This window comes from Caloenas nicobarica, chromosome Z (assembly GCF_036013445.1).
Source record: "Caloenas nicobarica isolate bCalNic1 chromosome Z, bCalNic1.hap1, whole genome shotgun sequence".
NCBI lineage: Eukaryota > Metazoa > Chordata > Aves > Columbiformes > Columbidae > Caloenas > Caloenas nicobarica.
The window spans coordinates 68801136-68828761 of NC_088284.1; the positions used below are offsets into that span (position 1 = coordinate 68801136).

At 50.3% G+C, this 27626-nt stretch overlaps 2 protein-coding genes across 2 annotated transcripts; both read right to left on the bottom strand.

Moving 5' to 3' along the window:
- Positions 1-11635: 11635 nt before the first annotated feature.
- Positions 11636-17906, bottom strand: HEMGN (hemogen). The gene is made up of 4 exons (XM_065657454.1): positions 17782-17906; positions 14212-14305; positions 13493-13761; positions 11636-12332 (listed from the first exon to the last, which is right to left on the bottom strand). The coding sequence occupies exons 1-4, from the start codon at positions 17861-17863 to the stop codon at positions 12232-12234; spliced, it is 546 nt and encodes a 181-aa protein (XP_065513526.1). The 5' UTR covers positions 17864-17906; the 3' UTR covers positions 11636-12231.
- Positions 17907-24881: 6975 nt separating this feature from the next.
- On the bottom strand, positions 24882-27626 carry SPINK4 (serine peptidase inhibitor Kazal type 4). Its single transcript, XM_065657647.1, has 4 exons — positions 27566-27626; positions 26849-26883; positions 26407-26519; positions 24882-24936 (listed from the first exon to the last, which is right to left on the bottom strand). The coding sequence occupies exons 1-4, from the start codon at positions 27624-27626 to the stop codon at positions 24882-24884; spliced, it is 264 nt and encodes an 87-aa protein (XP_065513719.1).

A 27626-nucleotide genomic window follows, 5' to 3' on the forward strand; every position in this document is an offset into this window, starting at 1 on the left:
GGGCCTGGTACTGCTGCCCCTTGTCCATGAGGACTTTTTCGTGGTACTGCAGGGAGCTCTGCTGCGTGTACACGGAGCTGGGGAGATTGCATTGCTGTCAGTGGAGGGCACAGGTGGCGAGTGGAGACCTCATACGGGTCTTTTGGGTGCTGAGGTGAATCAGATTTTTCCCTTCTTTGCTTTTCCACCTGAAGAGCTGCACTGTCTCTTTCAATGTCCTTCCTGGTCCCAGCATGTCTAGAAGCTGCTTTGACCCTGGAGAGAGCAGAGTCCTGCCGCTGTGGCTTGGCTGCCCCAGCCCAGGGCAGGCATCCTTGGCAGCTGTGCTAGCTCCTCTCCCAACTTCTTCCTTCACCAGCTGCAAGAGAAGCTGTAGGCCTGCTGAGTCAGCTCTTAGTTTTTTCGACCGATGCCTGCTGGCTCTGCTTTCATGGCTTGCAAAGACTGGACTGTGTCCCTTTGCTAGCAAGTCATGCTGACCTCTTTCAGGTGTGGGGGTAGCTGGGAGAGGAGTTTTCCTGCCTCTTAATGCCTTCCTTCATTCCTGCAGGAGCAGTTATCAATGTGGACTGGATCATTTTCCTGAGCCTAAAAGCCTTGTGGCCCTTGTTCCTCATACTTCAACCTGGTCTTTTTCTCTGCTCCAGCTCTGGTGCTGATCTAAATTTCAATCTGAAAAAAATGGTTACCAGTGATGATATAGGTCTTGCGTAAGCTGCTCCCAACCTCAGATAGCATCTGCAGCAAGTTCAGGAAGCAAAACTCAGTGTCTGGAGGAAATGCGTGATAGATCTCGATGACTCTGAAAGCAGAAATTGAGAAGGTTCATTTGTGTTTTGTTTGCAGATAAGGTCTAGATGCTTGTTCTTATTTCTCTTCATATCTTTTATACCTACAAACTAGGGAAACTAGATGTACCTAGGTAGTAGATGTTCTGCAGCAGGTGCAGTGATGAGCCTGTTGTATCAAGGACCTGAGACACATGGCCACAAAGTGCTTAAATTTCAGCCACAAGCAGCTGTAAACCCTGGGCAGGAGCTTTGTTCTCAGTGAAGAGCTGCATGGACTCTTGAGGGGACTCTACATCCATTCCAGGTCTGTCCAGGCTCTACCTTGTGGCAGCAGGATGTGCTGACCCTGTGCATGTGCATGTGGCTATGTGTCTTATGCAACTGTGTGACCACTAACAGAGGAAAATACCGTTGTCCCATCCCTAGAGAGCTGTGGGGTTGGGTCTGTATGTGAGGATATGGGGATATGCCATGGGGATATGTTAAACATTTGGATCTCAATGTATTTTTGGCTGGCACTTTGCTTGTAATTCTCAAGCGCCATCCATAATAAGGAAAATTTTGATTGCTGGAAGCTTTATTGTAAATATCTGAGGGCCTTCCTTTTAGCAAAGCTAGTCTAAGGTTCAAACTAGTCTTTTGATTTCTTGGAGATCAATCCAATAGGTTTGGGTTATAACCCTGTAGGAAACACCAAGTGTAAGCACTGATGAGAAGAGAGAAGGGCCTTGAAAGTGCTCATTCCTCAAAGGACCAAAGCCTCTTGGTTCCTGTTCTGCCTGAGTTCTGGAACGGTCGGGCCCTGTGCTGACTTTGAGAAAGAGGTGGAATTGTTACAGCCTAGGAGAACATTTTGTTATGTATTGGAGATTTTTTGTATTTACTCTTCTACTTCCCTTGTAATGGAAATAAATCTTTGTCCTGTTGTTTGTAATTAAGTGTCTGAGTTTTTCAAGCATTCCCTGTGCTCCTCAGACAAGGAGAGTGGTGATCCAGAGCAAGATACACACCACGTGCTGCTCTTTGCATTTTCCTTTGTCTGTCATACATTGGCGGCTTTTTTTGTCTGCTAGGGTTGCTGAAGACATCAGGAGGAGGGGGGGGGTGGCAAGGCCAGGCCAGAGGTGGCTTACCAAACTTCTGCAACTGCCCGAGTCACCAGCCTGCTGTCAAGGTCTCCTGTCAGGCCATAAGTGTGTGTCAGGCATCAATGCATGAAGCTCCAGTCCACCGAGGTGCCTCTGCTAGTAAGAGACAGGTAGGGAAGCCGAGTTTACTACCTGTGATAGGAAAACAAACTGAGAGATGGGCAGGGGAATCACACCCGGCATTAATTACTCCCTGATTGCTCCAGCATGAAGCCAGGCCAGCTGGAGAAGGTTTTACTTCTGGAGACGATGTTGTGTTGCCTGTCCTGTGGAAGCAGGACCAGTAATGCTTGGTCTTGCCTCTTGCACCCCAGGCCAGTGAGGTTTTTTGGCTGCAGAGATGGAGTTCCCACAGCCCTGAGCTGACACAGTGTTCACCTTGTGCAACAGCAACATCTGTGGGAACAATTCATCAAGAAACAACCGTAGCTAATGGAGGGTGTAACAGGCCTTTAGGGGCAATTCGGCTAACTCCATTCTTCAGGGCAACGATCTGGCTTGCATATGGCTAAGACAAGAGCAGATGCTGACCCTTCTCCAGCTGAGATGGTGGTGAACAACTTCCCGATGGGTTTTGAGGGAAAGTGAGCTCTGCAGCTGGTGTCCTGTCAACAGCCCAAGCTGCCTGGAGGGCTACGAATGAAGTGAAAACAGGTAGTTTAATCTGCTAAGTTATCAAAGAGCAGATAGGAAGGTCTTCAATAGTTCTGGGACTCCCAAGTATGATTTATATGCCTTTGGAAGAGGACAAGAAGGGCATCAAATTTATGAGAAACAGTAAGTGGGGGAGGCAGCTGCCATTTGGCCAGGAGGGAATACCTTGGACAGAGTCCAGAGCTTTGTGAGTTGCAGTCAGAGGTCAGTTTGCACAGCTGGAGATGGACTTTAGCTGCATCTGCTACCTAGAACTGCAATGCCAGCATTAGTGATCAGAAAGGATGTCCCACTCCTGCAGTGCCTGGATGTGAACTAATGTGACCACAGGAAGGTTGATGCTTGTTGAGGGGCTAACTGTACAGAATCTGGTATGTGGGGTGTACAGTGGCCCATGCTGGCATAAGGAATTGCTTCACATGCTCGTCTTGGTGTAGGCCTGGAGCCCTGATTCCAAGGCCAAGTGCAAGGCCTTGCACCTGGCTTGGGACAAACCCCGATATCAACACAGGCTGGGGGATGAAGGGATTGAGAGCAGCCTTGCGGAGAAGGACTTGGGGGTACTGGTCGATGAAAAGCTGGATGCGAGCCAGCAATGTGTGCTTGCAGCCCAGAAGGCAAATCATGTCTTGGGCTGCATCAAAAGCAGCGTGGCCAGCAGGTCGAGGGAGGTGATTCTGCCCCTCTGCTCTGCTCTGGTGAGACCCCACCTGGAGTCCTGTGTCCAGCTCTGGAGCCCTCAGCACAGGAAAGACACGGACCTGTAGGAGAGGTTCAGAGGAGGCCACCAAGATGATCAGAGGGCTGGAACAGCTCTGCTGTGAGGACAGGCTGCGGGAATTTGGGTTGTTCAGCCTGGAGAAGAGAAGGCTCCAGAGAGACCTTATTGTGACGTTTCAGTACTTAAAAGGGGCAGATAAGAAAGATGAGGACAGGCTTTTTAGCAGGGCTTGTTGCGATAGGACAAGAGGTAATGGTTTTAAAGTAAAGGAGGAGAGACTCAGACTGGACGTAAAGAAGAAATTTTTTACAGTGAGGATGGTGAAACACTGAACAGCTTGCCCAGAGACGTGGTGGATGCCCCATCCCTGGAGACATTCCAGGCCAGGCTGGACGGGGCTCTGAGCAATCTGATCTGGTTGGAGATGTCCCTGCTCATTGCAGGGGAGTTGGACTAGATGACCTTTGAAGGTCTCTTCCAACTGCATACTATTCTATGATTCTATGATTCAACTATTCTATGATTCGTATGAGGTACCATCTAGACAGCAGAGCTGTTTTCTCAACTCCTCTTGTGTGAATTTGTCTTCTCCCTGTTTGAGGCCAAGAAGTCAAGGTGGGAGATGGTGGCATCAGCCAAGCCTAGAAGCTGGGGTTATTTCTGGGAGCTATTTTTGGATCTGGAGCGGTCACCCCAACCTCTCCTTGTGTGGAGAATCTGAGTGGGAGGGAACAGGGGGAAAAAGAATATATGGCTCCACAAATATTCCCCTTGCTTGACTGCTGTAGTGGGGTGGATCCCAGTCCAGCTGTTTAAGCAGCAGGCATAGATGTGCCAGTGTGAATTGTTTATCTTCCTAACTTCTGTCTTTGTCCATTCCTTGTTATGGACAGAAAAGGGAACACTGTAAGTGGAAGTCAAGAGTTTATCATTATTGAATGCAGAAGTTTTAACGTTTTCAGTTATTAGTCTCCTAGTCCAGATTAATACAGGAAAACCTCTGTAATGCAGCTGAGAGTGCCACACACACACACAAAATTTTCTTAAGTATCTCCTCCTGCTTCTTGACGTTCTGTTCACCCTGCCTGTGTCCTGAGGTTGATGGCTGCAAGGCTGAGGGGAAAGGGGGTCTTACAACAAGTTACCAGCACCCTAATGTCTTCAATGGGCAGATCATGAAGTTCCTGGTGAAGGTTTCCTCCTAATTTATCAGGAGGCATGCAGTGTTGATGGTGATGATTTCTTCCTTCTCTTGAGGTTCACTTGAGGTTATTTCTGTACGTATGTTGTTTGTCAACGGTTCCTAAATTTGTGTCTTGTTTTTCTGTTCTCTTTATTTTCTCTAAAATTGCCTTTACTCAAATAACATGGGTTTGCACTCCTGCAGCAACGAGCAACTGACCACACTACAATAGGCTGGGACCCATGATGTTGCCTCGGTGTCACAGAATAAATAATTATTATCAATATAGGTGAAAACAAATGCAGGTGCTAGTTATCTGACCATTGATTGGTTTCACAGTCAAACAAGTGAAAATCAGCTCAGGCCAAGACAAGACCAGCCAAGTTCCAATCCTCTTCACTGTGAGGTCAACACAAAGCCATTGCTCCTGAATAGTAACGTATTTGCAATCATCATTTAAGTCCAGGTCCTATCTACTGTCACAACCAAGGGACCTCCCACCAGTTGGCTGGCAGAGGACTCTCTTGATGCGTGCCAAGTTTATTCTTCTTTCTGTTGTGTCTTTGGGTTCCGCATCTGTTGTGGCCTGGTCTGTGCTGCCAGTGGGCAGGTTTTGGGGGTGTGAGGCAGATGCAGCCCAGGGAGGGGTTTCTTCTGCCAGCGTTGTGTCCACTGTCACCAACTCAGAGTCCCTGCTGTGGGCTGGAGGCTGGGACCAGGGCTGGAGGCTGGGGAAAAACAGAGAGGCAGCGGAAATCTCAACACCTCAGCTCTCACCGTGGATTTTCTGCTGACCAGCAATCAGTTACATGTGACTTTGTCAAACAAAAGGAAACATGGATGGGAGGAATCCGAATGCTGCCCCGTATGTGAGAGTTCCCATCAGTGTAGGATCCTGACAGCCCTAAATGCCAGCTCTGTGGGAAGGAGAAGCAGAAGGGAAATACAAAATTTCCCTGAAAGACTTTGCTGAGCTTGTGGTTGTTGAGGTCTAACAACAGAATGGGGAACCAGACTTTTCTTTCACTAAGTGAACTAACGTAAATTATTTCCTTGACCACAGTCAATGGTGCAGGAGGGTCTGAGTTGTACATTTGAGAATAAAAGCTTTTTAGCAAATGCACTTCAGATTGACTGGGATAATTACCCTAAATCCAAGAAAAATGCAACAGAAAGCACTGAAGGTCCTGCTCCTTTGCCATTCACGTAGCACCTCCAGGAGCTCTGGGCACTGTAGTGGATGGAGTTTGGCTACAAGAAAGTAAAGTGGACTGGGGTGTTCACATGAAATCCCACATTCTCCAGATGTCCTCACATGGCTTTGTATAGAGGCTGACCTCACACTGTGGCTCCATTCTTCAGGTAAGAGCAGAAATGACCGAGCTGGCCACAGATGCCTAGTGAGTGGTCCCACACTGCCACGGTGTGAGAGGCGGTACCTGGAGTCTTATTGTAAATATTGGTGTCTTTGTCAATGGAGGAAGCAGAGGATGATTCAGGGCTTGGATTTTTACGCAGGGAACATTAATTAAAACAAAACAAAACAAAAAACCAAAAACCAAAACAAAACAAGCAACGACAACCACAAAAAAACCCCAAACCAAAACAAGAAAAAGGTCACGTTGCAAAGAACAGTTTTCATTCTTGCATCACCTCTTCCGTGTTTTTTCTTCATAGAGGTTTTCTCTTCATAGAGGTTTTCTCCTCCCCTTCCCTTCTACAGAAAAAGCAGAAGAAAGCCCCAATTGAAGCAACCAGGGCAAACGGCTTCAAGCCTTCCCACTTTGGCAAACGTAAGACATACTACCTCTCTGCCACACAGAAGTTAGACTTAAATATATCAACAGTGCCAGCAGTGCAACACTGTTAACACTGTTACAAACCAAATCCTCACCTTTGCGTCTCTAACAGAGCAAAACGTTCACAAAAATGAGATGCCTTCCTTATCTTTAGCAGCCACCACATCCCTGCTGTTGACGACCTGAGGTATGGTGAGCAAACCCACACACACCACTCTTCACCAGGTCAAATGTTCACCTTGCTGCACTGTAGGGAAGGGCATGGTGGGGTTATCACCCCCAAAACACTTGCACAGTGAACAACACAAATACACATCTCCCCTCTGGGGTTTTCTGCTCCTGTTCCTGCCAACCCAGCCGCTGGCAGGATGTATTCGTAGAACTGTAAAATCACAAAATAGTTTGGGTTGGAAAGGACCTTCAAAAGTCATCTAGTCCAACCCCCATGCAATGAGCAGACACACTTCAACTAGGTCAGATTGCTCAGAGCCCCATCCAGCCTGGTCTTGAGTGTCTCCAGGGATGGGGCATCTACCACCTCTCTGGGCAACCTGGGCCAGTGTTTCACCACCCTCATTGTAAAAAATCTCCTCGTGTCCAGCCTGAATCTCCCCTCCTTTACTTTAAAATGATCACCCCTTGTCCTATCACAACAGGCTCTACTAAAAGTCTGTCCCCATCTTTCTCATCTGCCCCTTTTAAGTATTGAAAGGCTGCAATAAATTCTCCCTGGAGCCTTCTCTTCTCCAGGCTGAACAACCTCAGCTTTCTCAGCCTGTCCTCATAGCAGAGCTGTTCCAGCCCTCTGCCCATCATCGTTCCCACGGGGCCAGGGTGTCGCTTGGCTGTTCATCCCCGCAAACGGCACTGCAGCTCCCGCAGCACACGGGCAGAGCCCGGATACCGCCCTCCCACCCTCCGGGGATGCCGACCCCGCCGCGCCGCCCCGCCGCCGTGTTCCCGGTGCAGCCGCCCCGGCCGTCCCCGGGTCTCCCCGGGCCGGTGCTGCCGCTAGAGAGCACTGCCGCACCGTGCCGGGGCCGCGGGCCGCGGGGAGGCGGCCGCGGGTGCGAGGGAGGCCGGTCGCCGCGGTTTCCAGCGCTGTGCCGGGCTCCAGCAGCCCTCGCAGGGGGGCAGCGGGTTTTGTCCGCTTGGAGCTGCGCGCCGGGGTCGGACGGCCGGTTTCCGCTTCGTTGCTCGAGCTGTTTCCCGCTGGAAATGCAAAGCTGTGGCTTTGGGAACTTGAAAGTTGGTGGCTCATTCTTGTGCAGAATGTAATGCTTAGCTAGAGCTGCACCTTCAGTCTGTGCTTAAACATTTTGACAAACAAGCAGTAATTTCCATGGGCATGTAATTCTGCTCTCAAACCACATTCAGTGCTTTTGCAAATTACTTGGAAGATAATGTGCACAGAAGAGGGCTGTAAAGGGAATCATTATTAAGGCTACGAAGCTCAAATCACAAGCCATGTCTCGATATCTTTACATTTTCTGTCTGAGGAAGACAAAGGCACAACCATCCTCAAAGCCCTCAGTCCATCCAGATGGATGGATTTCAGCCAGTGGGCTGAGACACGTGGCCATTTCCCCTGCTCGATGTGGATGAGCCCATGTCTGGAATACTGGGTTCTGTTAGGGTAACCCAGTACAAGGAAGATATTCTTAAGCCGAAGTCCAGCTGAGGCCATCAAGATAGAGAGCCAAAGCGTAGGACAGGCTGAGGGAATTCGGTTTGTTCACCTGGAGAAGGCAAGTGTGGAGTCTAACTTGCAGTCCTAAAGAGGGTTACAGAGAAGGAGGAGCTGGGGTCATCTCTGAAGTGCACCATGATGGGCCAAGAGGCAAAGAGCAAAAGCTGCGACAAGGGACAATCTGGTTGGACAGAAGGAAAAACCTTCCTGTGAGAGTGGGGCAACCCTGGGATGGGGACCAGAGAGAAGGGTATCTCCAATCCTGGAGATGGTCAACACTTAGTTACAAAAAGCCCTAGGCAGTCTTGTCATAGTTAGCCACACTTTGAGCAGAGGCTGGATTCAAGATCTCCAGAGATCTCTTCCCATTTAACATTTTTTACAGTTACATGGTTTCCTGGTGAAACAGGAGAGCCAGGCCAGCCGGTGGAGCACTGCTGGGCACACAGCTCCATCTGTGGCAGCCCTGGCAGTATTAGGGAGGTATTTATTTAAATGGCAAACACAGAACAGCAAGAAGGAGAGCTAACAAGCTCTGAGCAGGAAATGGTAGCCAAAGAGGGAGTGGGTATTTGCTGTCACCAGGATTTACTGCTTAAAGTCAATATTGGTAAATCAACTAGTAAATTTTTTTATCTCTGCAAGACTAGACTCTTGTGGGGTGGAACGGCTTTTCCTTGTCCTCTAGTAGCCACTGGCTGTAAGTTGCTTGCCCGCTTCTTTCTGCTCAGGCTTAGCTATGCCTTCACTTCTGCTAAGGACCAGAAAACCTTCCCGGCTCAAAACATCGCTGATGAGCAACAGCCTGCCACAAATCACCTCTGGTTTTCTGCAGACGCAAAGGACCCTGTTTCACAGGAGCAATTTGAGAAACGGGAACCCAGGATTCACAAACCAAAAAACTTCTCTTCTCCTATAGAGCTGGAAGTACATTTCCTAGAAGGGTATCAGAAGGTGATTGGCAACAGCCAGAGGGGGCTCTGTTTCTCCTGTATATGATGGCTTCCTTTTCTTTAGCTGTCCTGTCATGGCTGTCAGCCCTCAGGATGGCTCCCCGCCCTCAGGATGGCTCCCCACACTGTGCAAGAACATGGGACAGGACCTGTGTCCCCGAGATGAGCTCACAGCAGCATGGTCAGCCTGGCCCAGTTGACATTAACAAATACCAAGCTCATGAGTGAAGAGACAATCATAGTGGTCGTACCCATCGCATATCGCAGCATGCCTGCCTTGGTCTGCATGGCTCGGGTAGCAGATCAGAGCATCGTGAAAGAGCCTCTTGCAGCCCTCTCACCAGACAGCACAGCAAAGAGGAGAACATTGTGTCAAGCACTGACCCAGCTCCCTTTGCTGGCCCCATAGCTCAGAAAACATCACCCTGCACCCATCACCAGCTCCACATCACTGAGAAGGCTATAGTCCATCAAAAGTCTTTGACCCTTCACCAGCCTCCCCCTTTATGTCCAAGCCAGACCTTGCTTGTTATCATAGAGGGTGAAAATTTCCTTTATTGGACACTGTTTATGGCTCTGGGTAAAGGCATCTGTCTGTGGGACAGGAAGGAGGGGAGGGAGAAGTTGATACATTGCATCTGCAGAACAGCAGCATCCCTTCCCTAGATACAGCTGCCCTTGCGAGGCTGTCCCCAGCTCCATTTGGACAGTGGGACCTACCTTGGGGATGAACATAGAATCACAGAATGGTTGGGATTCGAAGGGACTTCTGGAGAGCATCTAGTCCAACCCACCTGCTAAAGCAAGTTCACATGGTCCCCTCACATGTCCAGCTTTGCACCTGAACCCCATCTGTATAAGCAAACGCTCTGTTATCTGTCCTCTCGTCAGAGAAAGAAACGGTGCGTTGCAGGTGAAAGTGCTGATAAGGGGGGCTTTATCTTGCCTTAGGTTATTTTGCGATAAGGCTTGTTACTTGCAGGCACACCTTTCTTACCAGCCGCCAAAGAAGCCAGTGGAGTGACAGCAGCTCTTAGACAGAGCATGTGGTACCCAGAGTAAATCCAGGACCTCGTGACCACCAAAGGCATCTCCGCAGAGATGGACAGAAGTGTTTTCTCCAGCTCCCACAAGTCTCTGCCCATGGGAAACTCCCCAGCCCTTGTGACACAGGACTGGCACCACTGCCCATGTGTGTTTCGACAATGAATGTTGCTCTGTGTTTGCATAGACCTCACCCTGCCAGGCCTTCGCCACCTCCTATAGCTCCACTTCAACACTGGAGAAGGGGGAACGCGGCTGTTTTGTGCCTTCCTTCTCTAATGTGGGCTGTGAGATGAGTCTAAAGCCTCCCAGAAGTTGCTTCTCCCCAAAATCTAAAGAGCTCTGTGAATCAGGCGAGCCTAAATGTCTGCAGGTGTGGAAGTGGGCAGCATGGCTCAGTCCCCCTCCCTGTGAACACTGCAGATGGGCTGGAGGGCTGGAAAGAGCCACAAGATCTTGCTGGCCTCCACTACGGCACATGGGGGGCTCCAGCAGGCAGAAGGGTCTCCTGGCCTGCCTGGCTGCAACAGACCCTACAGCCCAGCCTTCTTGCAACATGGCGTGGACACCACACTTGCAGGAGGACCACAGCACAGCTTTTGTGATGGTATGGCCTCCTGCCTCCGGCTCCCCTTCGGGCCAGTGCAGCCTCAGCTGCCTTCACCCAATGCCATGGTCTGGGGTCAGCATCGTCGCCAGATACACCTCCCTCCATGCTGCAAGGCCTCTGTGAGGCCCTCTGGTTATGCCTTGGGTGTTTGGCTTTGTGAATGAGGTTTGGGTAGCTCATAGCAGAAGGTGATAGATCTTGCACTGCTCCCACTGCTGTCAGTCACTGAAGGGGAGAGTGCAACCTTGCATTAGCTGAGATGTCTGTGGAGACTAAAACAATGCCGGGATACCTGTGTAGAGAGATCCATCTCTCAGGGAGCTGCCTGTGGGGAATGGGCTGCATTTGCCTGGTTATGGGGTTGCTGGAGGCTTTCTGGTTTGATACCCACCGAATACTTTGGAGCTGCAGAGATCATCCCAGTATTTTGGAGTGGGGAGACTATGCTAAGAGCTCATGAGTGCTTGCCCCTCATGTGACATCCCTGGGACCAAAGCAGGGGTGGGAGTCAGTGATGTCCGTCCTGTCACTGGAGAGACAGTGTTACTGGTGTCACTGGTGAGATGTCACATCTGCTGAGACACAGATCCTGCAGGGCTCTGGGACAGCAGCAGCAACATATCCAGAGCCACAAGAAATCCATAAATCCCCCAAATTGAGGGTGACCTCAGGGCCTGGACAGCCCTGTGCTGTGGGAGACAGGCCCTTGGTATGTCAGATAACAGCAAGAGAGACGTCCACTCCAAGAGGAGAAAGACCCCCTGTGTCAGAATATTTCAAGAATGTAGAAGAACCACCCCCCTGCCATGCACGAGAGACCACAAGAGCTGAAATGTAGGCAGAGACAGAGGGTGACCCATTCCTTCCTGGCTTCAGGAGAAATCCTGGGTGCATGGCTGGGGAGCCAGGGACACAGCAGCTGTGCAGGTTGCGTCCTGTCTTTGCCCCAGATGGCATTTCCCTGATGAAAGTTCAGCCAAGTTTCAGCCTGTCACACTCAGCTGTTTTCAACCATCTTTTAATTGCCTAATGCAAGGGCTCAGCAAGGTCGGAGTGAGGTTGCCCAGAAACAGAAAATGCTTTTCAGGCTTTAGGAAAGCAAGCTGTTTACCAGGCAGGAAAACAGACCACGAGAAAGACTTCAGGCTGAAGATAATAACACAAGAGCCTGTGCAGGAAAACGCCCAAGCCAGGCAGCTCCAGCCAGCTAAAAATCACAGTGGCTTTCAGCTTTGCAACGCCACTTGCATTTCTGCAAATCAGTAATGCCTTTCAGAAATGTGGATGGATGCTTGCCTGCATGCTTGAACTGCAGCATGGCGGGGCACCGTGCAGCCCTCCGTGTGACCATCACCCAGGCAAAACAGCCTTTCGGCAGGGAGGCTCTGGAGCCACAGGCAGCTCCCGAAGGACTGCGTTTGTGCGAGCAACCGCGTTCCCCCTCCTCCTAACCCAAAAGAAGCAGAGAAAGCGGAGTGACCAGAAGAGTGTGGCCTTTACTACTCACAAGGAAGGAGCTGGTCAAAATCACTCTGCAGTACAGAGGTTGTCAGGCAGGAGTCAAAACATAACAAAACAAAACAGAACAATGCAAACAAAAAAGATCCCCAGAAAATTAAAATTGAAGGTGTGTGAAAATCAAAATAGAAGGTATTCGTTATCCTGGTGGTCATTTTCCAGAGGAGTATTCAAAACTTCTGGTATTTCCCCTTCTGCTGGTTTCAGCACCTCCTCTTCACCTATAAAGCATTTAAGAGACAGATAATTTCATATTGGGGGAACTCTTGTGTGTTACCCCTCCATGCCATGCTAAAGCCCCCATGGCTGGGCTTCTGTGACTGCCTATGATGTTAGGTAGCTCCTGATGGCCCGCCCGCTTTTCAAAGGGCATGGCAAGCCCAGGGGTTGTGGAGGGGCATTGGAGAGGGTAAAGCCTCTGTGGGTTTAAATGCAGGAGGCAAATAAACACAGCTCTGATGCTTGGCTGTTTCAAGATCACAGGGCGGGGAGCTGGACTGGTGTGGTGTTCCTCAATTAGCCCCAGTCCCCAAGATGCAGAAGGATTGTTTTCCATCGCACGAGGGCATTGCACACCTCGCAGCGAGAGGCCTCTTCTTGCCCCCTGGCACAGACATTGCCGTAATCAGGGGTCAGAGGATGTTCACCTCCTCTGAAGCAGATCCTCGGTTCTCTAGGTTTTGAGGTAACCTACATGCTTGGCCCATTGACCGCTAAAGTAAATGTGCTCTCCTCTTCCCAAGCCAGATCTGGGAGCAACTCCTGCTGGCCCAAGCTACATTAGCTGTAAATGGATGTCCTGAGCCCAGACAGCAGTCTGCTGTTCAGACCAGCTTAGTGTCCTCTGTGTCTCAGTCCTGGCAGCTCCCAAAGGGGCAGTCCTCTGCAGACATTCACCTTGCCCTGGTGTCTGCCTTTCCTTCCCTCCCACACTGGTGTCAGACCCTAAACTGGGTGGACCGTGGACAGCGTGTATGCAGGCTTTAGGTCTCCCTGGCCGGCTCTAGCCTCAGGAGACCACATCTTCTCTCCACAGCATCTCTGCCCTAACCTGGCTCTTAGCAGAGCCACAGAGGTGTCTTAAGACAAGGAGATATTTAAGACCAGGGACCATAGACCGCATGCCAATAACTCTACTGGCAGCAGTGGGCTTTTTATCAGTCCCCATGACTCGGGGAGCAGCATCTGCCCCCACAGCCCCAACATCCCCTCCGTCCTTTCACAGCTACCCAAGTCACATTTGGTGACGTAGGGACCCATGCCCTAGTGGTGCCACGGGCTGGTGGTTGATGAGGTGAGCAGCTTTGGCTGACAGTCCTCGAGAGTGGCACTGCACTGCTCCCCAAGCCCCTATGGGGCCAGCAGCTCTCTGGCAGCTCACCCGCAAAATCCTGGTTCCTGGCTGCTAGCTCGCCCTCCACTGCTCCCGGTTGCATCCCACCGACCAGGTCCTGGATGTTCAGCATGGGCGGCTGTTCTTGATGCTCAGGTGGTGCCGTCTTGGACGGTGCTGGCTCAGCCTCCTCCTGTGGGTCAGGCTGGGGGTCCAGCTGCGGTTCTGGCTCCAGGCTGGGCTCCACCACCAGCTGGCGGCCTCGTCCTCGCCTGGCTCCTCTGCCTCTCCTTTGCCGTTTGGTCTTCTCTTGCTCCCTGCCAGGGGATTTCACAGGAGTCAAGAGTTGGGCGTAGGGTGGAAGACCTTCCCTCCTGCCCTGAGGCTGCTTTTCTGGCCCCAGCCTATGACCACAACCCAGTCCATCCCAGCAGAAGCTCCAGCCCTCCTCCCCAGCCCTGCACAGCAGCCTCCTCTGGCCACACTGGGGGGGCAGAATCACGCGCACCACATTTTTTCCCCGGCCCCACGTTGTGGTTTCTTGCCACCCAAACTACCACCTACTTAGCCCACCGTCCATCTCTGCCCCTCAACACACCTGCACAGACCTTCGGCAGCTACCACCTGGAGGTCATCTTTCCCCACTTAAGACTGATGGGGCCTGGCTTGGCTCTGTCCTTGTGCAAAGATGAAGGGGCTGGGCTGCCACACCTGGGCTCAGGCTAAGTGCACCAAGAGAATGACTCCATTACATAAGCAAGATTTACCTCAGAACCCACTGAATTGAGTCTTTCTCCTGGGCTTCTGCTTTTCTTTTCCGGAGCAGCTCCCGATCTCTCAAGCGGCGCGTGATGATGACATCTACAAGGACAAATTGAGTTCAAATGACATCCCGGACAAGGGACTATGCCACCCTTCCCTGCCTGGCGACAGAGCACTCAGTGCCAGAGGCCATGCTCTTTGTGTCATGAAGCAGGTCTTGATCCAAAACTGATTGGGTGCTTTACTTCTAGTTCAGCCTCAGTGGGTAGGATCTGATGACACACCACCTAAAGATCCCAGGCTCCTGCACTGAAAGTTACTCTAATTATTTCCAGGTGCAGTTTTCTTCCTGTTGCTGCAGCCTTGGGGTGACCCTTGTCCAGCCTGCTCAGCACTGTAAGGACCTGGGGCCTTATGGACACCATGAAATCTGTCTGAATATGAGGAGAAACTTCTTTACTGTGAGGGTGACGGAGCACTGGGACAGGCTGCCCAGGGAGGTTGTGGAGTCTCCTTCTCTGGAGACATTCAAGACCCGCCTGGACACCTTCCTGTGTGATCTGCTCTGGGTGAACCTGCTCTAGCAGGTGGGTTGGACTGGATGGTCTCCAGAGGTCCCTTCCAAGCCCAACTGTTCTATGATTCTGTGAAGTCCCTTGTCCAGATGTCACTACAGGCTGCAAGATAATTCTTCGTGTTTGCTCCATTGTTTTCCTTTCCCCCGGACAGCTGCAACTGGCAACTGCTGTGATGCAGACACTTGTCTTAACTAAGGAGGAAGCCTTGCCCTGCGGAACAGCCAGCCCTACAACCTACAAACAGGTCTGTAGGGGTAAGGGGGTGACTCAGCAGGCACAGGCTTTCCCATACACAGAAGCTCGTGTGTATTGGGCCAAGACCCTGCAGGAAGTGGTGAACTAACCAGAGACCAGAACAGGACTAGTACGCACTGCTGCGGGTGAGGAGACTGGTCCCAAAGACTACATAAGCAGCCCCAAGCAGGTCTGCAGTTATGAAGAAGACCATGGCAGGGCCGAAGACAGACTGACTCCTGTAAGAAAGCCCCATTTGGGCAAGATGTGCAGGTTACCTATAGTCACCAGGAGAAAGAGTCACCCACCAGGTCCCAGTCACCCTGTGCAACGGCTTCGTTGGCCAAGGTAAGTTGTGCCCATATCACGGGCTGCAGAGGCCTCCAAATGGCTTCCTGAGGCAAAGACGTCTCACCCATCTACACCTGGATGAATGAATTCCTGGACTTCACTGAAGCCAGCACTGAACTTCCTCACCCATGTCTTTGTCCGAACAGACAACATCCTTGATGATGTGGCAATAGGTCTTGTGGTTGCTGATCCAGTCAGCCCTGAATTTTCTAGCTTGGATTACAGCCTGTGATAATAAAGACCTGGCTTAGATCAAGTAGCACGAGACCACTCCCTTGAGACAAAAGGCATTGTTCAGGAGCAACATCACTTCTCTGGGCCCTGGAGGGAGAGGGGACTCTTCCTATGCATACACTGCTGATTTTCATAGTTTCAACAAAACTCACACAACAAAATAGCAAAACTACAACCTGCTCCTTCCAGATATCATCAGATCTGGCTCCTTCCACAAAAAGCCTCAGCTCACACTAGAGTATTAGGTGAAACCAATGAAGGATGGTCATTTTGTCATTCCCTTGTCCAGCTGGGAGAACTGGCAAGGTGAGGAGCATTTCCAAGGCTCAGCTGGAACTACAGCTCTTGTATCCTAGGTATCTATTAAACGTGAGAAAAACCTTAGTTCAGTACAGAAAAATGCAAAACTGACAGTACGAACCAACCTCTACCCAAAGTAGGTCTTTATACAAGATGCTTCTGGTAATTAATAATAATCTTGCAAAAATGTAGCTTGGAAAGGATCTCTTTTGGTCTCTGTTCCAATGTACTCATCATAGCAGGGCCAACTTTATGATTACATCAGGCTGTCCAGGACCTTGTCCAGAGAAGCTGAGAATACTCCAGAGCCTACCTCTCTGGTCCTCACACCACTCTCACTGTTAATTTTTTTCCTTTCTATCCAGCCGTGTTTGCAACACACATCTGGTGCCTCCTGTCCTTTCCCTGTGCACCCCTAAAAACAGACTGTCTCTCCCTTCTCTTTAGCCCCTGTTAGAGCATGACTGCAGTGACATCTCCTTCTCATCTTTCTCTTCTGGCTGAACAAGGCCGATTTCCTCTGGTTGTCCTCACATGTGGACTGCTTCAGCTTTTTGCAGTCTTGGTGGCCCCGCACATCCCTGTATGCCTTTGTCTGAGTTGCCCAAATCTGGGCATGGTATTCCAAGTGCTGTCTAATAATAACAACCACCAAAAAAAATTATTATTATTATTGTTGTTGTTGTTGTTGTTGTTCTTGTTATTATTATTATTATTATTATTATTATTATTATTATTATTATTATTATTATTATTAAATTCCTAGTTTCTGTTGTTGCCTATTATTCTTTCTGTTATTTTATTCCCTTTTTTGTGCAGTAGATGCGGGAACTCCCTTTGTTCTGGGCACAGTAGATCCATATAGGAGAAGATGGCTCCTCTCCTAAAAAAATTCCAGCCTAACCAGACCGAAGAGAAGGTGCACAGCGGAATGTGATGTAGATGTGAAGGCCACCTGCAATGGCAGTGCCAATGTATCTCAGTGGCAAGGACATCTCTTGGCAAGGACATCTCAGCATGACCAGAGATGGTGTCAGCCTCTGAGATAGAAAAACACGACGCTTGGAGTGCTCAGTGTACAGCCGAGCAGAGGTTCCCCAAATGGGAGGCTGTTCCCCGGGGTGAAGCAGCGGCAGAGGCAGCAGAGCACAGGCAGCCGGACATGACTCTGCCATCCCCATCGCAAAAGGAAGGAAGCTGCCTGCGAAGATGAGGTTGCGAGCTGCAGCAGCAGGATCTGCACAGGGCTTCAGTTTAACTGCTGAAGTACATAAACCCTTGCACATCCCTTTGCAGCCAAGGTAACTTTCTCTCCCGTTCAAAACACCTTGTCAGTCGTAAAAGCATTTTTAGCTGCTTGCAACCAGTTTCCTTCCCAACCCACCCTAAGTAAATTGTTTTGCACAGGTAGCAAACACTCCTCATTCACTTCTAACTGGTCCAAGAGAGCACTCCCACAGCTGCTCCAAAGCTGTCTGTCACCTGCTAGCACTTGGCAGGAAAGATCACAGTAAAACATCTGCCCCGGAGGAAAAACTATTTAGCAGAGGACAGAAAGATACAGAGATGAAATTAAAAGAAAAATGAAATCCATCAAGCTAAGAGAACAATGACAGAGTATTGCCAGTCTGCAAACAGACAATATATTGATGCTGCCTGAGGGACTTTGTCTGAGTTGAGAAGCCTTTATAGGTGCTTCTGCCTTTCTGATCTGAAACATGACACGGAAAAAGCCACATCCATTGCAGTTGAATGTGCATCCTCCATCCCCCAAGCACCACCTGGTAATTATTAACTCCTTATTTTAGAAACCACCAGTGACAAAGATCATTCCCTCCTCTCTCTGAAAACTCAAGTTAGGAGTGGTCTCATGATTACCTGGCACAGCATACTCCTCACGGGCTGCAGATGGTGGCAGGGAAGAGTCCGAGTAAGCATGATCTTTGCCTAAACTCTCCATGGCTCTTTGCAGTTTTAAATAGAAAGCAGCTTAGTTCCCTGGGAACAGCATCTGGAGATACTGGTGCAGCATAATGAGAGTTTGAAAAAAAAGTAGACTGCCCGCCCAAAACCTCTTATCTGGCCAGGCCACTAGTAGGGTAATAATATTCTCCTTATCAGAGTGCAAAGGTGTGCGAGTCTCTGCCCAGGATCTACTGTGTGGATTACAAAACATGTTAGTGCTTTTATACAGCAAATAATTCCACTTCGGATAGGAAATTTACACTTATTGCTGCTAAACTGTGACTTGGATGACCTCCTGTAGAGAGAAGCTGCATGGCAGGGCAGTATGTGGCACCGCCTCGCTGGTGGTTCCCAGGGTGAGATGCCACGAGGTGTTGTCAGTCCTTGAGGACCCCTTGCGAGGACTGAAATGGGACATGTGCTGTTTGAAAGGTGTTTGCACCGGATCCTAGCAGTGCTGGTGGGTAGGGACCTCCATCTCCAGTCCTCCTTGCTGCAGGACTGCCTACTGAACGAGGTTGGGGCAGCTGTGGCATCATTATGTTTTGGAAACATCCAAGGGTGGAGAGTGACAAGGTGTGTGACCTGTCCAAGGGTTGTACCCACTTCCTGGGAAATCCAGACAGAGTGATGAATCCATGCTGGGACTCCAACCAAGGGCTTGTGCCTGTTGAGGACTTCCCAATGACTTGTTGGTCCAGTACCTGATCTATCAAGGCTATGAGCAAACCACTTCCTTCATGAAGCAGGATGGCAGTGGGAAGGCCCAGTAAAACCAGTGAGAAGGCCCAGTAAAACCAGTGGGAAGACCCAGTTGGTCCCTTGCTCATGCAGGAGGATATCCTTTCGTGGTTGCTCCCAGCTCCAAGTTGCCAATTGCAGCTCCAGACCTGAACAGCATGCAGGCTCACACAGCCTCTGTAGGACCATCTTTGGGGCCAGTATAGATGCAAAGGGGAAGCTTCTTCTAGTACAATGGCTTTGATCCTGAGATCCTGCTCCCTGCTCTGCGGTCGGAATGGCCGGTCCCCCAGGCCAGGCTTCCTCAGCTTCCCACATGTGAGATGAGGCGGGAATCCTGGCCTCCACTGCAAACTACCTTCAGAGTTTCTCATACCAAGATAGCACAGAAATGCTTAAGATTATACCTGTGCATAACAATTCTGTTAGACCAGGGACATGTCACCACTTTGGCCAGTTGCTAGCACACTCAGTGCTGGAGTATGTGGGATTTAGCTTCTACCAGTGTATCCAGAGTATCTCCACGAGATACTCTACTTATGCTCTGGTGAGGCACTAGTGCCCCTAATCCCACCCCGAATGCATTCAGACTGTCTCCAGGGTTGGTAGAAGAACCCAACAATGTGTCAATGACCAGGTCCTCTGGGAATTGACTGCCTTTCATGGCAGATATGTTCCCACCTCTGACTTGCCCTGGAGCAGAGCAGCTCCTCAGAGGTAAGCAGATCTGGCCTGCCTCCAGTCTTCACCAGTTTTTTGTTGTTTGTTTGTTTTGTTTTGTTTTGTTTTTATGTACAGCCTTTGTTCTCTGCAGGTTCTCTCTCTAGGTCCCTGGAAGCTCCAGGGTTTGAAATTTCATGCATGTTCATTTCTTAGAACATAACTTGGGGGTATATGGTCATCTCTGCTGCCTTTCTGCTTATCCCTTGAGTTACCACTTTGCTCTAGGGCTCCTCCCTTGTGTCTGCTGAAGATTACGTGGTACTTCCAGAGAGGTGGGGCATTTTTAACAGCCCCAAAAGAAGAAGCAGGGTGGTGGTAGCAGAGCAGATATGGGAAGGTTCTGATATAGGAGGGTGAGTCAGGAGCATGGATGGCATAAAGAGATGTGAGGCTTCCAAGTCATTCACAAGGGAGTTTCTTGTAGCTCAGACACAACAGAACACAAAGTGTCCCGTGTTGGTGTCCATGTTCCAGCACTGCCCTGGAGTCACCCTGCCCATGCAGACCTCCTGAAAACTGTATCTTGCAGGATGCTCTCTCTACCATAAGAAGTCAGTGCATGAGGAGGAGCAAAATGTACCACACTGGAATCCTGTGTTCAGTTTTGGGCCCCTCACTACAAGAAAGACATTGAGGTGCTGGAGAGAGTTCAGAGAAGGGCAATGAAGCTGGTGAGGGGCCTGGAGCACAAGTCTGACGAGGAGCGGCTGAGGGAGCTGGGGCTGTTCGGCCTGGAGAAAAGGAGGCTGAGGGGAGACCTTGTCGCTGTCTGCAACTACCTGAAAGGAGCTTGAAGCGTGGAGGGGGTTGGTCTCTCTTCCCAAGTAATGAGTGATAGGATGAGAGGAAATGGCCTTGAGTTGCACCAGGGGAGGTCTAGACTGGATATTAGGAAACATTTCTTCATGGAAAGGGTTGTCAGGCATTGGAACAGGCTGCCCAGGGAAGTGGTGGAGTCACCATGCCTGGAGGTGTTTAAAAGACGTGTAGATGTGTTACACAGGAACATGGTTTATTGGTGGACATGGTAGTGCCAGGTTAACCATTGGACTTGGTAATCTTAAGGGTCTTTCCCAACCTAAATGACTCTATATGCCTACCCGTAGGTGGACATCACATCTGGAAGCACTTTTACAAATAACTTGCCTTATTGTGGGCTGCTTGCAGGTAATATGAAACATGGAAGAAAGGGTGGAAATTCCTGGGTGTTTCAGTGCTCCATGGGTACTGTGTGTGTGCTCAGGCTGTAGCTAATTCAGCTTCTCACCCCCGCCCCATCTACTCAGTCACTCCAAAGCCTGGTGAGGTCTGATAAATCGCTCTTGACTCAGCAAAACATTGCCATATGACACCGCAGAGCTGGTACTGTGAATGTTTCTCAATTCCAGCCATCTTCTAGCTGGATAGAAACCAACAAATTTGTAAACAACATTTGTAAAAGAGAGAGATGTAGCGCCCTCAGAGTCTTCAGGGGTGTTTAATGGAACAGATGGTCTTTAAAATCTCACAGAGTCTGTGCTTGTGTCTCTCAGGACTGAAATCCATCTAAAGATTTGGCTCCTGTATGTGAATTACTTCAAATCCCAAGGAAGTGATTTTATTATCCCATGGGAAGGCTTTAGTGATGGATAACAGTGTGGAAATTACGGACTCCACTGCCTAGTTTCGAGTTGTCTCTTCTCTTAAGTGAAGGGACTGAGGGACAGAGACTCTCATACACAATGACAGAGACACTGGGCTCATTTTAGAGCCCAGCGTTGTCTCCCTGTCTCCCAAAAGCACCAGCAAAGCAGCAGACTCTTCTTCTCCAGCAGAGCTCTGTAGCAAATGTGGCCAAAGCTGCAACCCCTTTGCTACGTATAAATTTGTGCAAGTAAGTAAAACTTTCTGTCCAGTCTCAGTTGCATGAACTGTTGCAGCTGGACACTTTACAGTGTGCCAGGCGCTGTTTCCCCCGCTTTATCTCCATATTTCAGCCACCTTCACTGATGCATCCAGTTTCCTGGATGAGGACCTGGAGGAGCTCAGCCAAATGTCCAGAAATATGAGCAGCTTGAGTGTCACTGTAGCTGCTTGGCAGGGGAACATCCCAAATCTTGAGTACCTCTCACCATGTCGGTCCCCGCCACGGATTTTACTACTCCAAAGCCCTAGAAGTCCTTGGTCCAAGGGACAGCTCAGCCTAGGGTTGGATGCTGACACCAGACCTGTCTCCTAGCACTATTGGGACTGCTGTCACCGCAAACACAGCAACACCAGGCTTTGGATCTATGTATAAGTCAAAGCTCTTTACAAGCCTCAATGGTGTCTCTGTTTACCCCTGTCTGGCATTTCTACTGCAAGGCAATATCCAGAGACCTGTCTGTCCCTCCCTGCAGCCATGGACACGGCCCTGAACCCAAGGTTCTCTGGGAGATCAACATAGGCAGCTGCGGGACCTACACCGCTGTCACTCTAGCAGGGTGTCGGGGCACTTCTTTAAGTTTCGTCTTGCATGAAAATGCATGAAAATGACAGAGAAGCAATTTTCAGGCTTGTCCTCCACTCCCTGACTTGAGGCAGGTTTGGGGGCAATTTGTCTGGTTGCAACACACTTCTCTGGAAGCAGGACGACCAACAGCTCAGTGTGACAAACAGTGGTGCCTGTGAGAGCAGATAATCTCTTCCATCCCCTGCCTTGACTGAAGCATGAAAAATTGGGAAAAAGATGGATGAAAATCAACAGGCAAAACTGTATGCAAAAGTCCAAATCCATGTGCATACCCCTGCCACAGACCAGTGCATGGCAGGTATCTTATTATTGCCTCCTGAATCTTGCCTGGCTTTCCAGACACAGATCTGCCAGGCTTCAGAGTCAGGCTCTCTGCCCCGGGCTGGATCCAGCTGTCCTGCGCTGGCCCCTGAGGTCTGTGGTTGTGTTAAATCACTCCTTTCACCTCCCCTTGGCCTGCCACTCGTTCTTGAGCAGCGTGAAATAAACAGGCAAATCCACCAGTCCCCAGGGAGGATGGGTATCTCTGAATTCACTGCATGTCAAGTCACTGACCCCGTCCCTGCAGCAGCCCACACGTTGACCTTGCAGGTCTGGCCTGCATGTGTGTGCTTTAGCTCTGCCGTTTCTGAGTAAATACTCCACGTTGTGCTGGAGGCATGCAGTTTCCCTCTTCAGAAGAGCCCCTGAATTGTCTGTGTTGTTTTTTCCAAGCCTCTGCAAATAAGTAGAGATGGCTCTCAGGGGACAAGAAGTGATGGGCTGCAGCCTCTGCCTGTGCAGCTCAAACCACTGCGAGGGGCTGAGATGCCCGTGCCCACCCCAGGGGGAGCACGGATCCCAGTTATGCACCATGCTATGCTGGGCTCAACCTTCCCCTCAGCCCTGGCAGAGGGCTGGGACAGAGCTGACCTGTCTGAATTTTTTCTGAGGAATAAATTTTGTACAATGAGGGTGGTGAAACACTGGCACAGGTTTCCCAGAGAAGTGGCAGATGCCCCATCCCTGGAGACATTCCAGGCCGGGCTGGACGGGGCTCTGAGCAACCTGATCTAGTTGAAGATGTCCCTGCTCATTGCAAGGGGGGTGGACTAGATAAGATTTGAAGGTCTCTTCCAACCCAAACTATTCTATGACTCTACAGCTCTATGAATACATCCTGTCTGAGGGTGGTTTGGCAAGAACGGGACCAGAAAACCCCAGAGGGGGGATATGTATTTGTGTTCACTACAGAAGTGTTTTGGAGGTGAAAATCCCAAAAGCCCTTCCCTGCAGTACAGGGGAGACAGCGTCTGAAGGTCTGCACAGAAAGACAAGCACCACAGAGAGCAACACACAGCCAGACCACCTCTCCCTCAGTGTCTGAGGCTTGAAGGGGGCAAATGGACTTGCAGAGCCCTGGGACAAATAACCAGGTGGTGTAACAGCAGCAGCTGTGGACAGGTGGGCAAGATGTGTCCCTTCCTCTGCAGAAATGGAAAGGGTCCAGGGAAGGAAAACAGTGATGATCAAACCTCTGGACAGCTCTGAGCAACTAACCAGGCTCGGACTGCTCAGCCAGGGGAATATATTTTTATGAGAGAAAAGCTTTTAATGACAGCAGCTGCCTCTGGGCAAGAAAACGGTGGGCACTGGGTCAGATGGGTCTCCCAATGCTCCTCAATGCTATTTCCAGCTGCAGCATTAAATCTATCAGCGATGACTTTGTCATGCATTACGGTGCTGCTGTGTCCCACCTGATGGTTCCTGGAAGGTGCAGGACTGAAAGAGGTGTGTGGGGATGGATTACATGACCAGCTGGCCAAGCACAGTAGCCGTGATGCTGGCACAGCTCCCAGACTCACAGGGTGGTCACTGACTTCAGGGAGCTCACTTGACCATATGATGCACCCTGGGCCCTTCCACAGACGCCTGCAAATAACTTGGGTGAGTATAGCAGCAGTGTGAACTGCTGTGGGTGAGCACAGGCCTGTCTTTGATGAGTTTCAGTTCACACCAAAGCACTTTTCAAAGCAACCCAGTGCTTTGCTAAAGCTGATCAGAAATCTCAACCAGTCACTCTGTAAAAATACGTCTGTTGCAGGACTGAACTGAAGTCAGGAGGCAAGTCCTGGATCAGCCAGTGCCCTCTGATTTCTGCCACTGTGAGCAAACGGAGCCCCTTGCATATCCAAGTTGTACAGCCTCACTACAGGTATTTTGTGAAAGGAGAGTTGTGTCCCATCTGGTAGAAGTGGGAGACGAAAGAGCAGAGGGAGCCGCAAGGACTGCTGATGCACACTGGCACTGTTACCTGGGCTGGACTGTGCCCTGACGCAGTCCCAAAGATGGCCCTGACACCAGGAACAACCTAGACCTGAGGTCTGGCAACCACCTGGGAATGTGCAGTTCCCAGAGGGCATTTCTGGATAATTAGTTGAGTTTGGAGGTTGCTCTCAATGGAGAGATCTCAGTGGAGATCTGGGGTCCTTCGTGTTCAGGGTCTCCACTCAGGCTCTTCCCATGCTCCCATGTGTTATCTGGGCTCATACCTGTTGTGAAAGGCTCTTCGATAAAAAGCTGAATGATTTCTGATATGAGAAGTGCAGATGACATTGTTTTACATTTACGTCAGCTCTGGAAGTGGTGACATTTACTAGGGAGCCAGGGAGTTGCCTTCTCCCACGCTGGAGAAACTTTACTTTCCCTTCACAAAATTGCCTCCTACAGAAAAAAAACCCAACAAACTGCACTTGTTCAGCACCTTCTTCACTGGGATCTCTGTGTTTCTTGCTTCTCCCACATGGTCTTTCTCACAGGAACGTGGGTGAAATAATACTCCCAGTGCAGAGCCCTAGTATGTGGTATGGGTTTGAAATTAATGTTTTGAGTGTACACTTTTAGTAGCCCTTTGAGGCATCTGGCTTGTGCTGTTTTCTCTCAGCCTTGCATTAGGAAGTGCTGTTGAAATAAGATTTTGCATGTCATTTTATTATTCACCATTGCTAACTTCAATGTGTAATCAGCACAAAGAACAATTAATCAATTGTTACTAGGGTCAGAAAAGCTACCAGAAAACTCAGGTATCTTGACATTCCCCATCTTTCAAAATCCGGATATCTTGCTTGGTTTTCCTGGAATAATGTAGGAAAAAAGGAGTAAGAGCTCAAAAAAATCTTCTCTGAGTCATACTTTGGCTCTCATCCAGCCCATGGAATGGAGCTGACTATTATAAAATTTGCCTTCTTGTTTTCCTGTCTAAAAATCCAAGGTGACTGCAAGTCATCCTGGCTCACAGATGTCCCCTCCCCAGACATGCAGCACTCGTGGTGGGTCTCCAGTCCAACATGCTCACAGCAAGGCTGTCCCCAGTGTGACAATTTGGTGGCCACGGCTCTGTCTGAGCCCTAACTACCACCCACCCAGGATGGAGACCTCCCTACCTCCGTGGTGCATCACCCTCCAGGAAAGGGGTTTCTCCCCTGTCCATCCTTTACCCGCTTGGGCTGCTGCTTGTGGCTGTTGCCCTCCGTTGCATCACCTGCTGCCACCAAGCAGAATGTGGCTCCATCCTGTTTGCAACTGTAGGCTGCTGCTAGATCCCCCCCAGCCTTTCCTTCCCCAGGCTGGCTGGATGCAGCTTCTCCACACCTCCTTGCAGCTTCCCTTGGCAAGCTGATCTTCCTTCTCCTCCAGCAGCCCAGCACACAGTTTGTGTCCTTTGCCATGCAAGTGCACAGCTGACCTGTGTTCAACCAGATCTTTCGACCTTCGGTCCCTTTCTAGCAGGAACCACAGCTTAGACAGCCACTTCTCAACCTGGGCAAAATCACTGCCCAAAGCAACCCTTGTGCTTCTCATGAAGTCCCTGTTGCCCTAGTCCTCAAGCTCATGGTGGTATCTTTGGCTTGAAGCTCTGCCAAAAGAGCCATGCAGCACATAACTGGGCATCTGCCTTCATAGACTTCTCTTTGACTGGTGCTATTTGACTGTCCAGACTAGATGCCTAGTCAATCTTTTTGCCCATCTAAGTTCAACTCTCCCTTCTCTAATTGCAGGCATCACAGAGGGTGGGACCTTCCCCATCCTCTACAAAGCATTTGGTTTGTTGCCAGTTTGTAGGTACCCCTGTTGGAGGGTCTCCTGTCCACAGACTCCTGACCTCACCTTTTGGATCTGCTGATCACGCAGCCACAGAGTGTTCTGATTTAGCAAGCCGATCCAATGGATTAATATTCAGCTCTTCTGTGGGATTAGTCCCTTGTCAACACAATGAGCTAAATGAGCTAAATCCCTCTGCCTGCAGCTGCACAGCAGTAACTGAACGTGGTGCCAAGGATGGGGCAGGAATCTGCAGGCGAGGTCTGGGGGCATGCCTGCACCTATTTGCCAGTGTGGGAGGGCAAAGCTCACAGGCTTCACAGCCCAGCTCAGCTGACATGAAAAAGTCCTCTTCCACTTCACTGGCAGGAACATGTGTGCTTCCCGTCTGCAATGGCTTTGCCCAGGCATGGGGGAGCCTGAATGATGGTATTTGACACGTGCCCAGCTTCAGACATCCAAAATTAGACCCCTGGAGGTCTCTGCCAAGGTTATGAGCTTACATTTGCTGCACACAGAGCAGGCATTCATTGGCGTAGGTGTTGCCATCGGTCCCACAGACAGGCAAGAGCAGGAGGGGGCAGGCCCGCAGCTCAACCATGTCTTGACACACCGGCTGGAAAGGAGAAACCACAGCACACATTTCAGTGCCAGCAGCATCCATCCCTTCTTTCCGCAGCACCCAGGCAGGAGCAAGTGCCACTGGTGACGTGGTTCCCTCTGCCCTAAACAGGGCAGGACATGCACACAGAGCACGAAAGCAGGGAGGAGAGGTCACCACATTCCTCAGTGGGACTCACAACCTGGGCTTTAAGGCAGGTTTGATGCTGGAGCACCAGTACCCGTGAGAATGGGGATGATTGCTGGGAACAGCCTTTCACCCAGGCATGCCAGGCACTAAATCCCCTCTCAAGCCATGAACAAGGAAAACCAGAAACCTCTTACCTTTCTCAGGCCATTCCTTCCGTTCAGCTCTTCGCCTGAAACAGGGCAGAGACCTGTGAGTGTGGAAGGAGCATGACACATCTAGTCCAACCCCTCTGCAATGAACAGGGACATCTTCAACCAGATCAGGTCATCCTCAGGGAGAACTATGTTGGGCAGATTCCTTTTCTGCAGTCAGGCAGAGCAGTAGCAACTGTTCACAGCCTATCTGTGTGGTGCACAAATGTCCATGGAGTGTGAGGGCTTGCACAGAGGCTGCTGCAGGACCACCACTACATGCACCCAGATAGCATCGTTTTTCCAGAGCCTACAAACAGCTACCTCCCACCTGAATATGCTGAGCCTTTTTTAAAAGCTTGCCGGTCTTCACGGGGGCTGGAACAACAGTAACTGCCACGCATGTGTATGTGCTGTTCTCCCACATCCCAGTTCCCATTCCCATTCAGCATCACAGGCTGACCCCTATCCCATCCATCTCCCAAGTGCAGTATGGCTGATGAACCAGCCCATAACCCTTGCTCCGAACTGCTAATATGCCGCAGTTTGTTTGCTCCAGTCCTTCTTCCCCACCACACTACGGCTGTGTTCACTTGCCCTCCCCACCTCCTCTCCAAGCCAGAGTTTCTGAGTCTTTCAGCCCTCCCACCCATTTTTGGTCCCTCTATGGCTCCCAGCCCACCTCCGAAGAGCCAGCTGCCAGCAGCAGAGCAGACTTACCGCCAGCAGCAACGAGAGCCACCAGTGCCACCACCACCGCCAGCAGCTCCCTCGCAGGCAT

Bases quoted from the DNA above. Each gene is read 5' to 3' on its own strand.
- HEMGN (XM_065657454.1), bottom strand. From the start codon at position 17,863: ATGGAGAGTTTAGGCAAAGATCATGCTTACTCGGACTCTTCCCTGCCA. The intron at 14,306-17,781 runs GTAATCATGAGA...TTGTCCTTGTAG, and splicing joins TGAGGAGTATGCTGTGCCAG to ATGTCATCATCACGCGCCGC. The intron at 13,762-14,211 runs GTAAATCTTGCT...ATCCCCTGGCAG, and splicing joins TCAATTCAGTGGGTTCTGAG to GGAGCAAGAGAAGACCAAAC.
- SPINK4 (XM_065657647.1), bottom strand. From the start codon at position 27,626: ATGCCTGCGAGGGAGCTGCTGGCGGTGGTGGTGGCACTGGTGGCTCTC. The intron at 26,884-27,565 runs GTAAGTCTGCTC...GCCCTGTTTCAG, and splicing joins GGCTCTCGTTGCTGCTGGCG to GCGAAGAGCTGAACGGAAGG. The intron at 26,520-26,848 runs GTAAGAGGTTTC...TCTCCTTTCCAG, and splicing joins GAAGGAATGGCCTGAGAAAG to CCGGTGTGTCAAGACATGGT.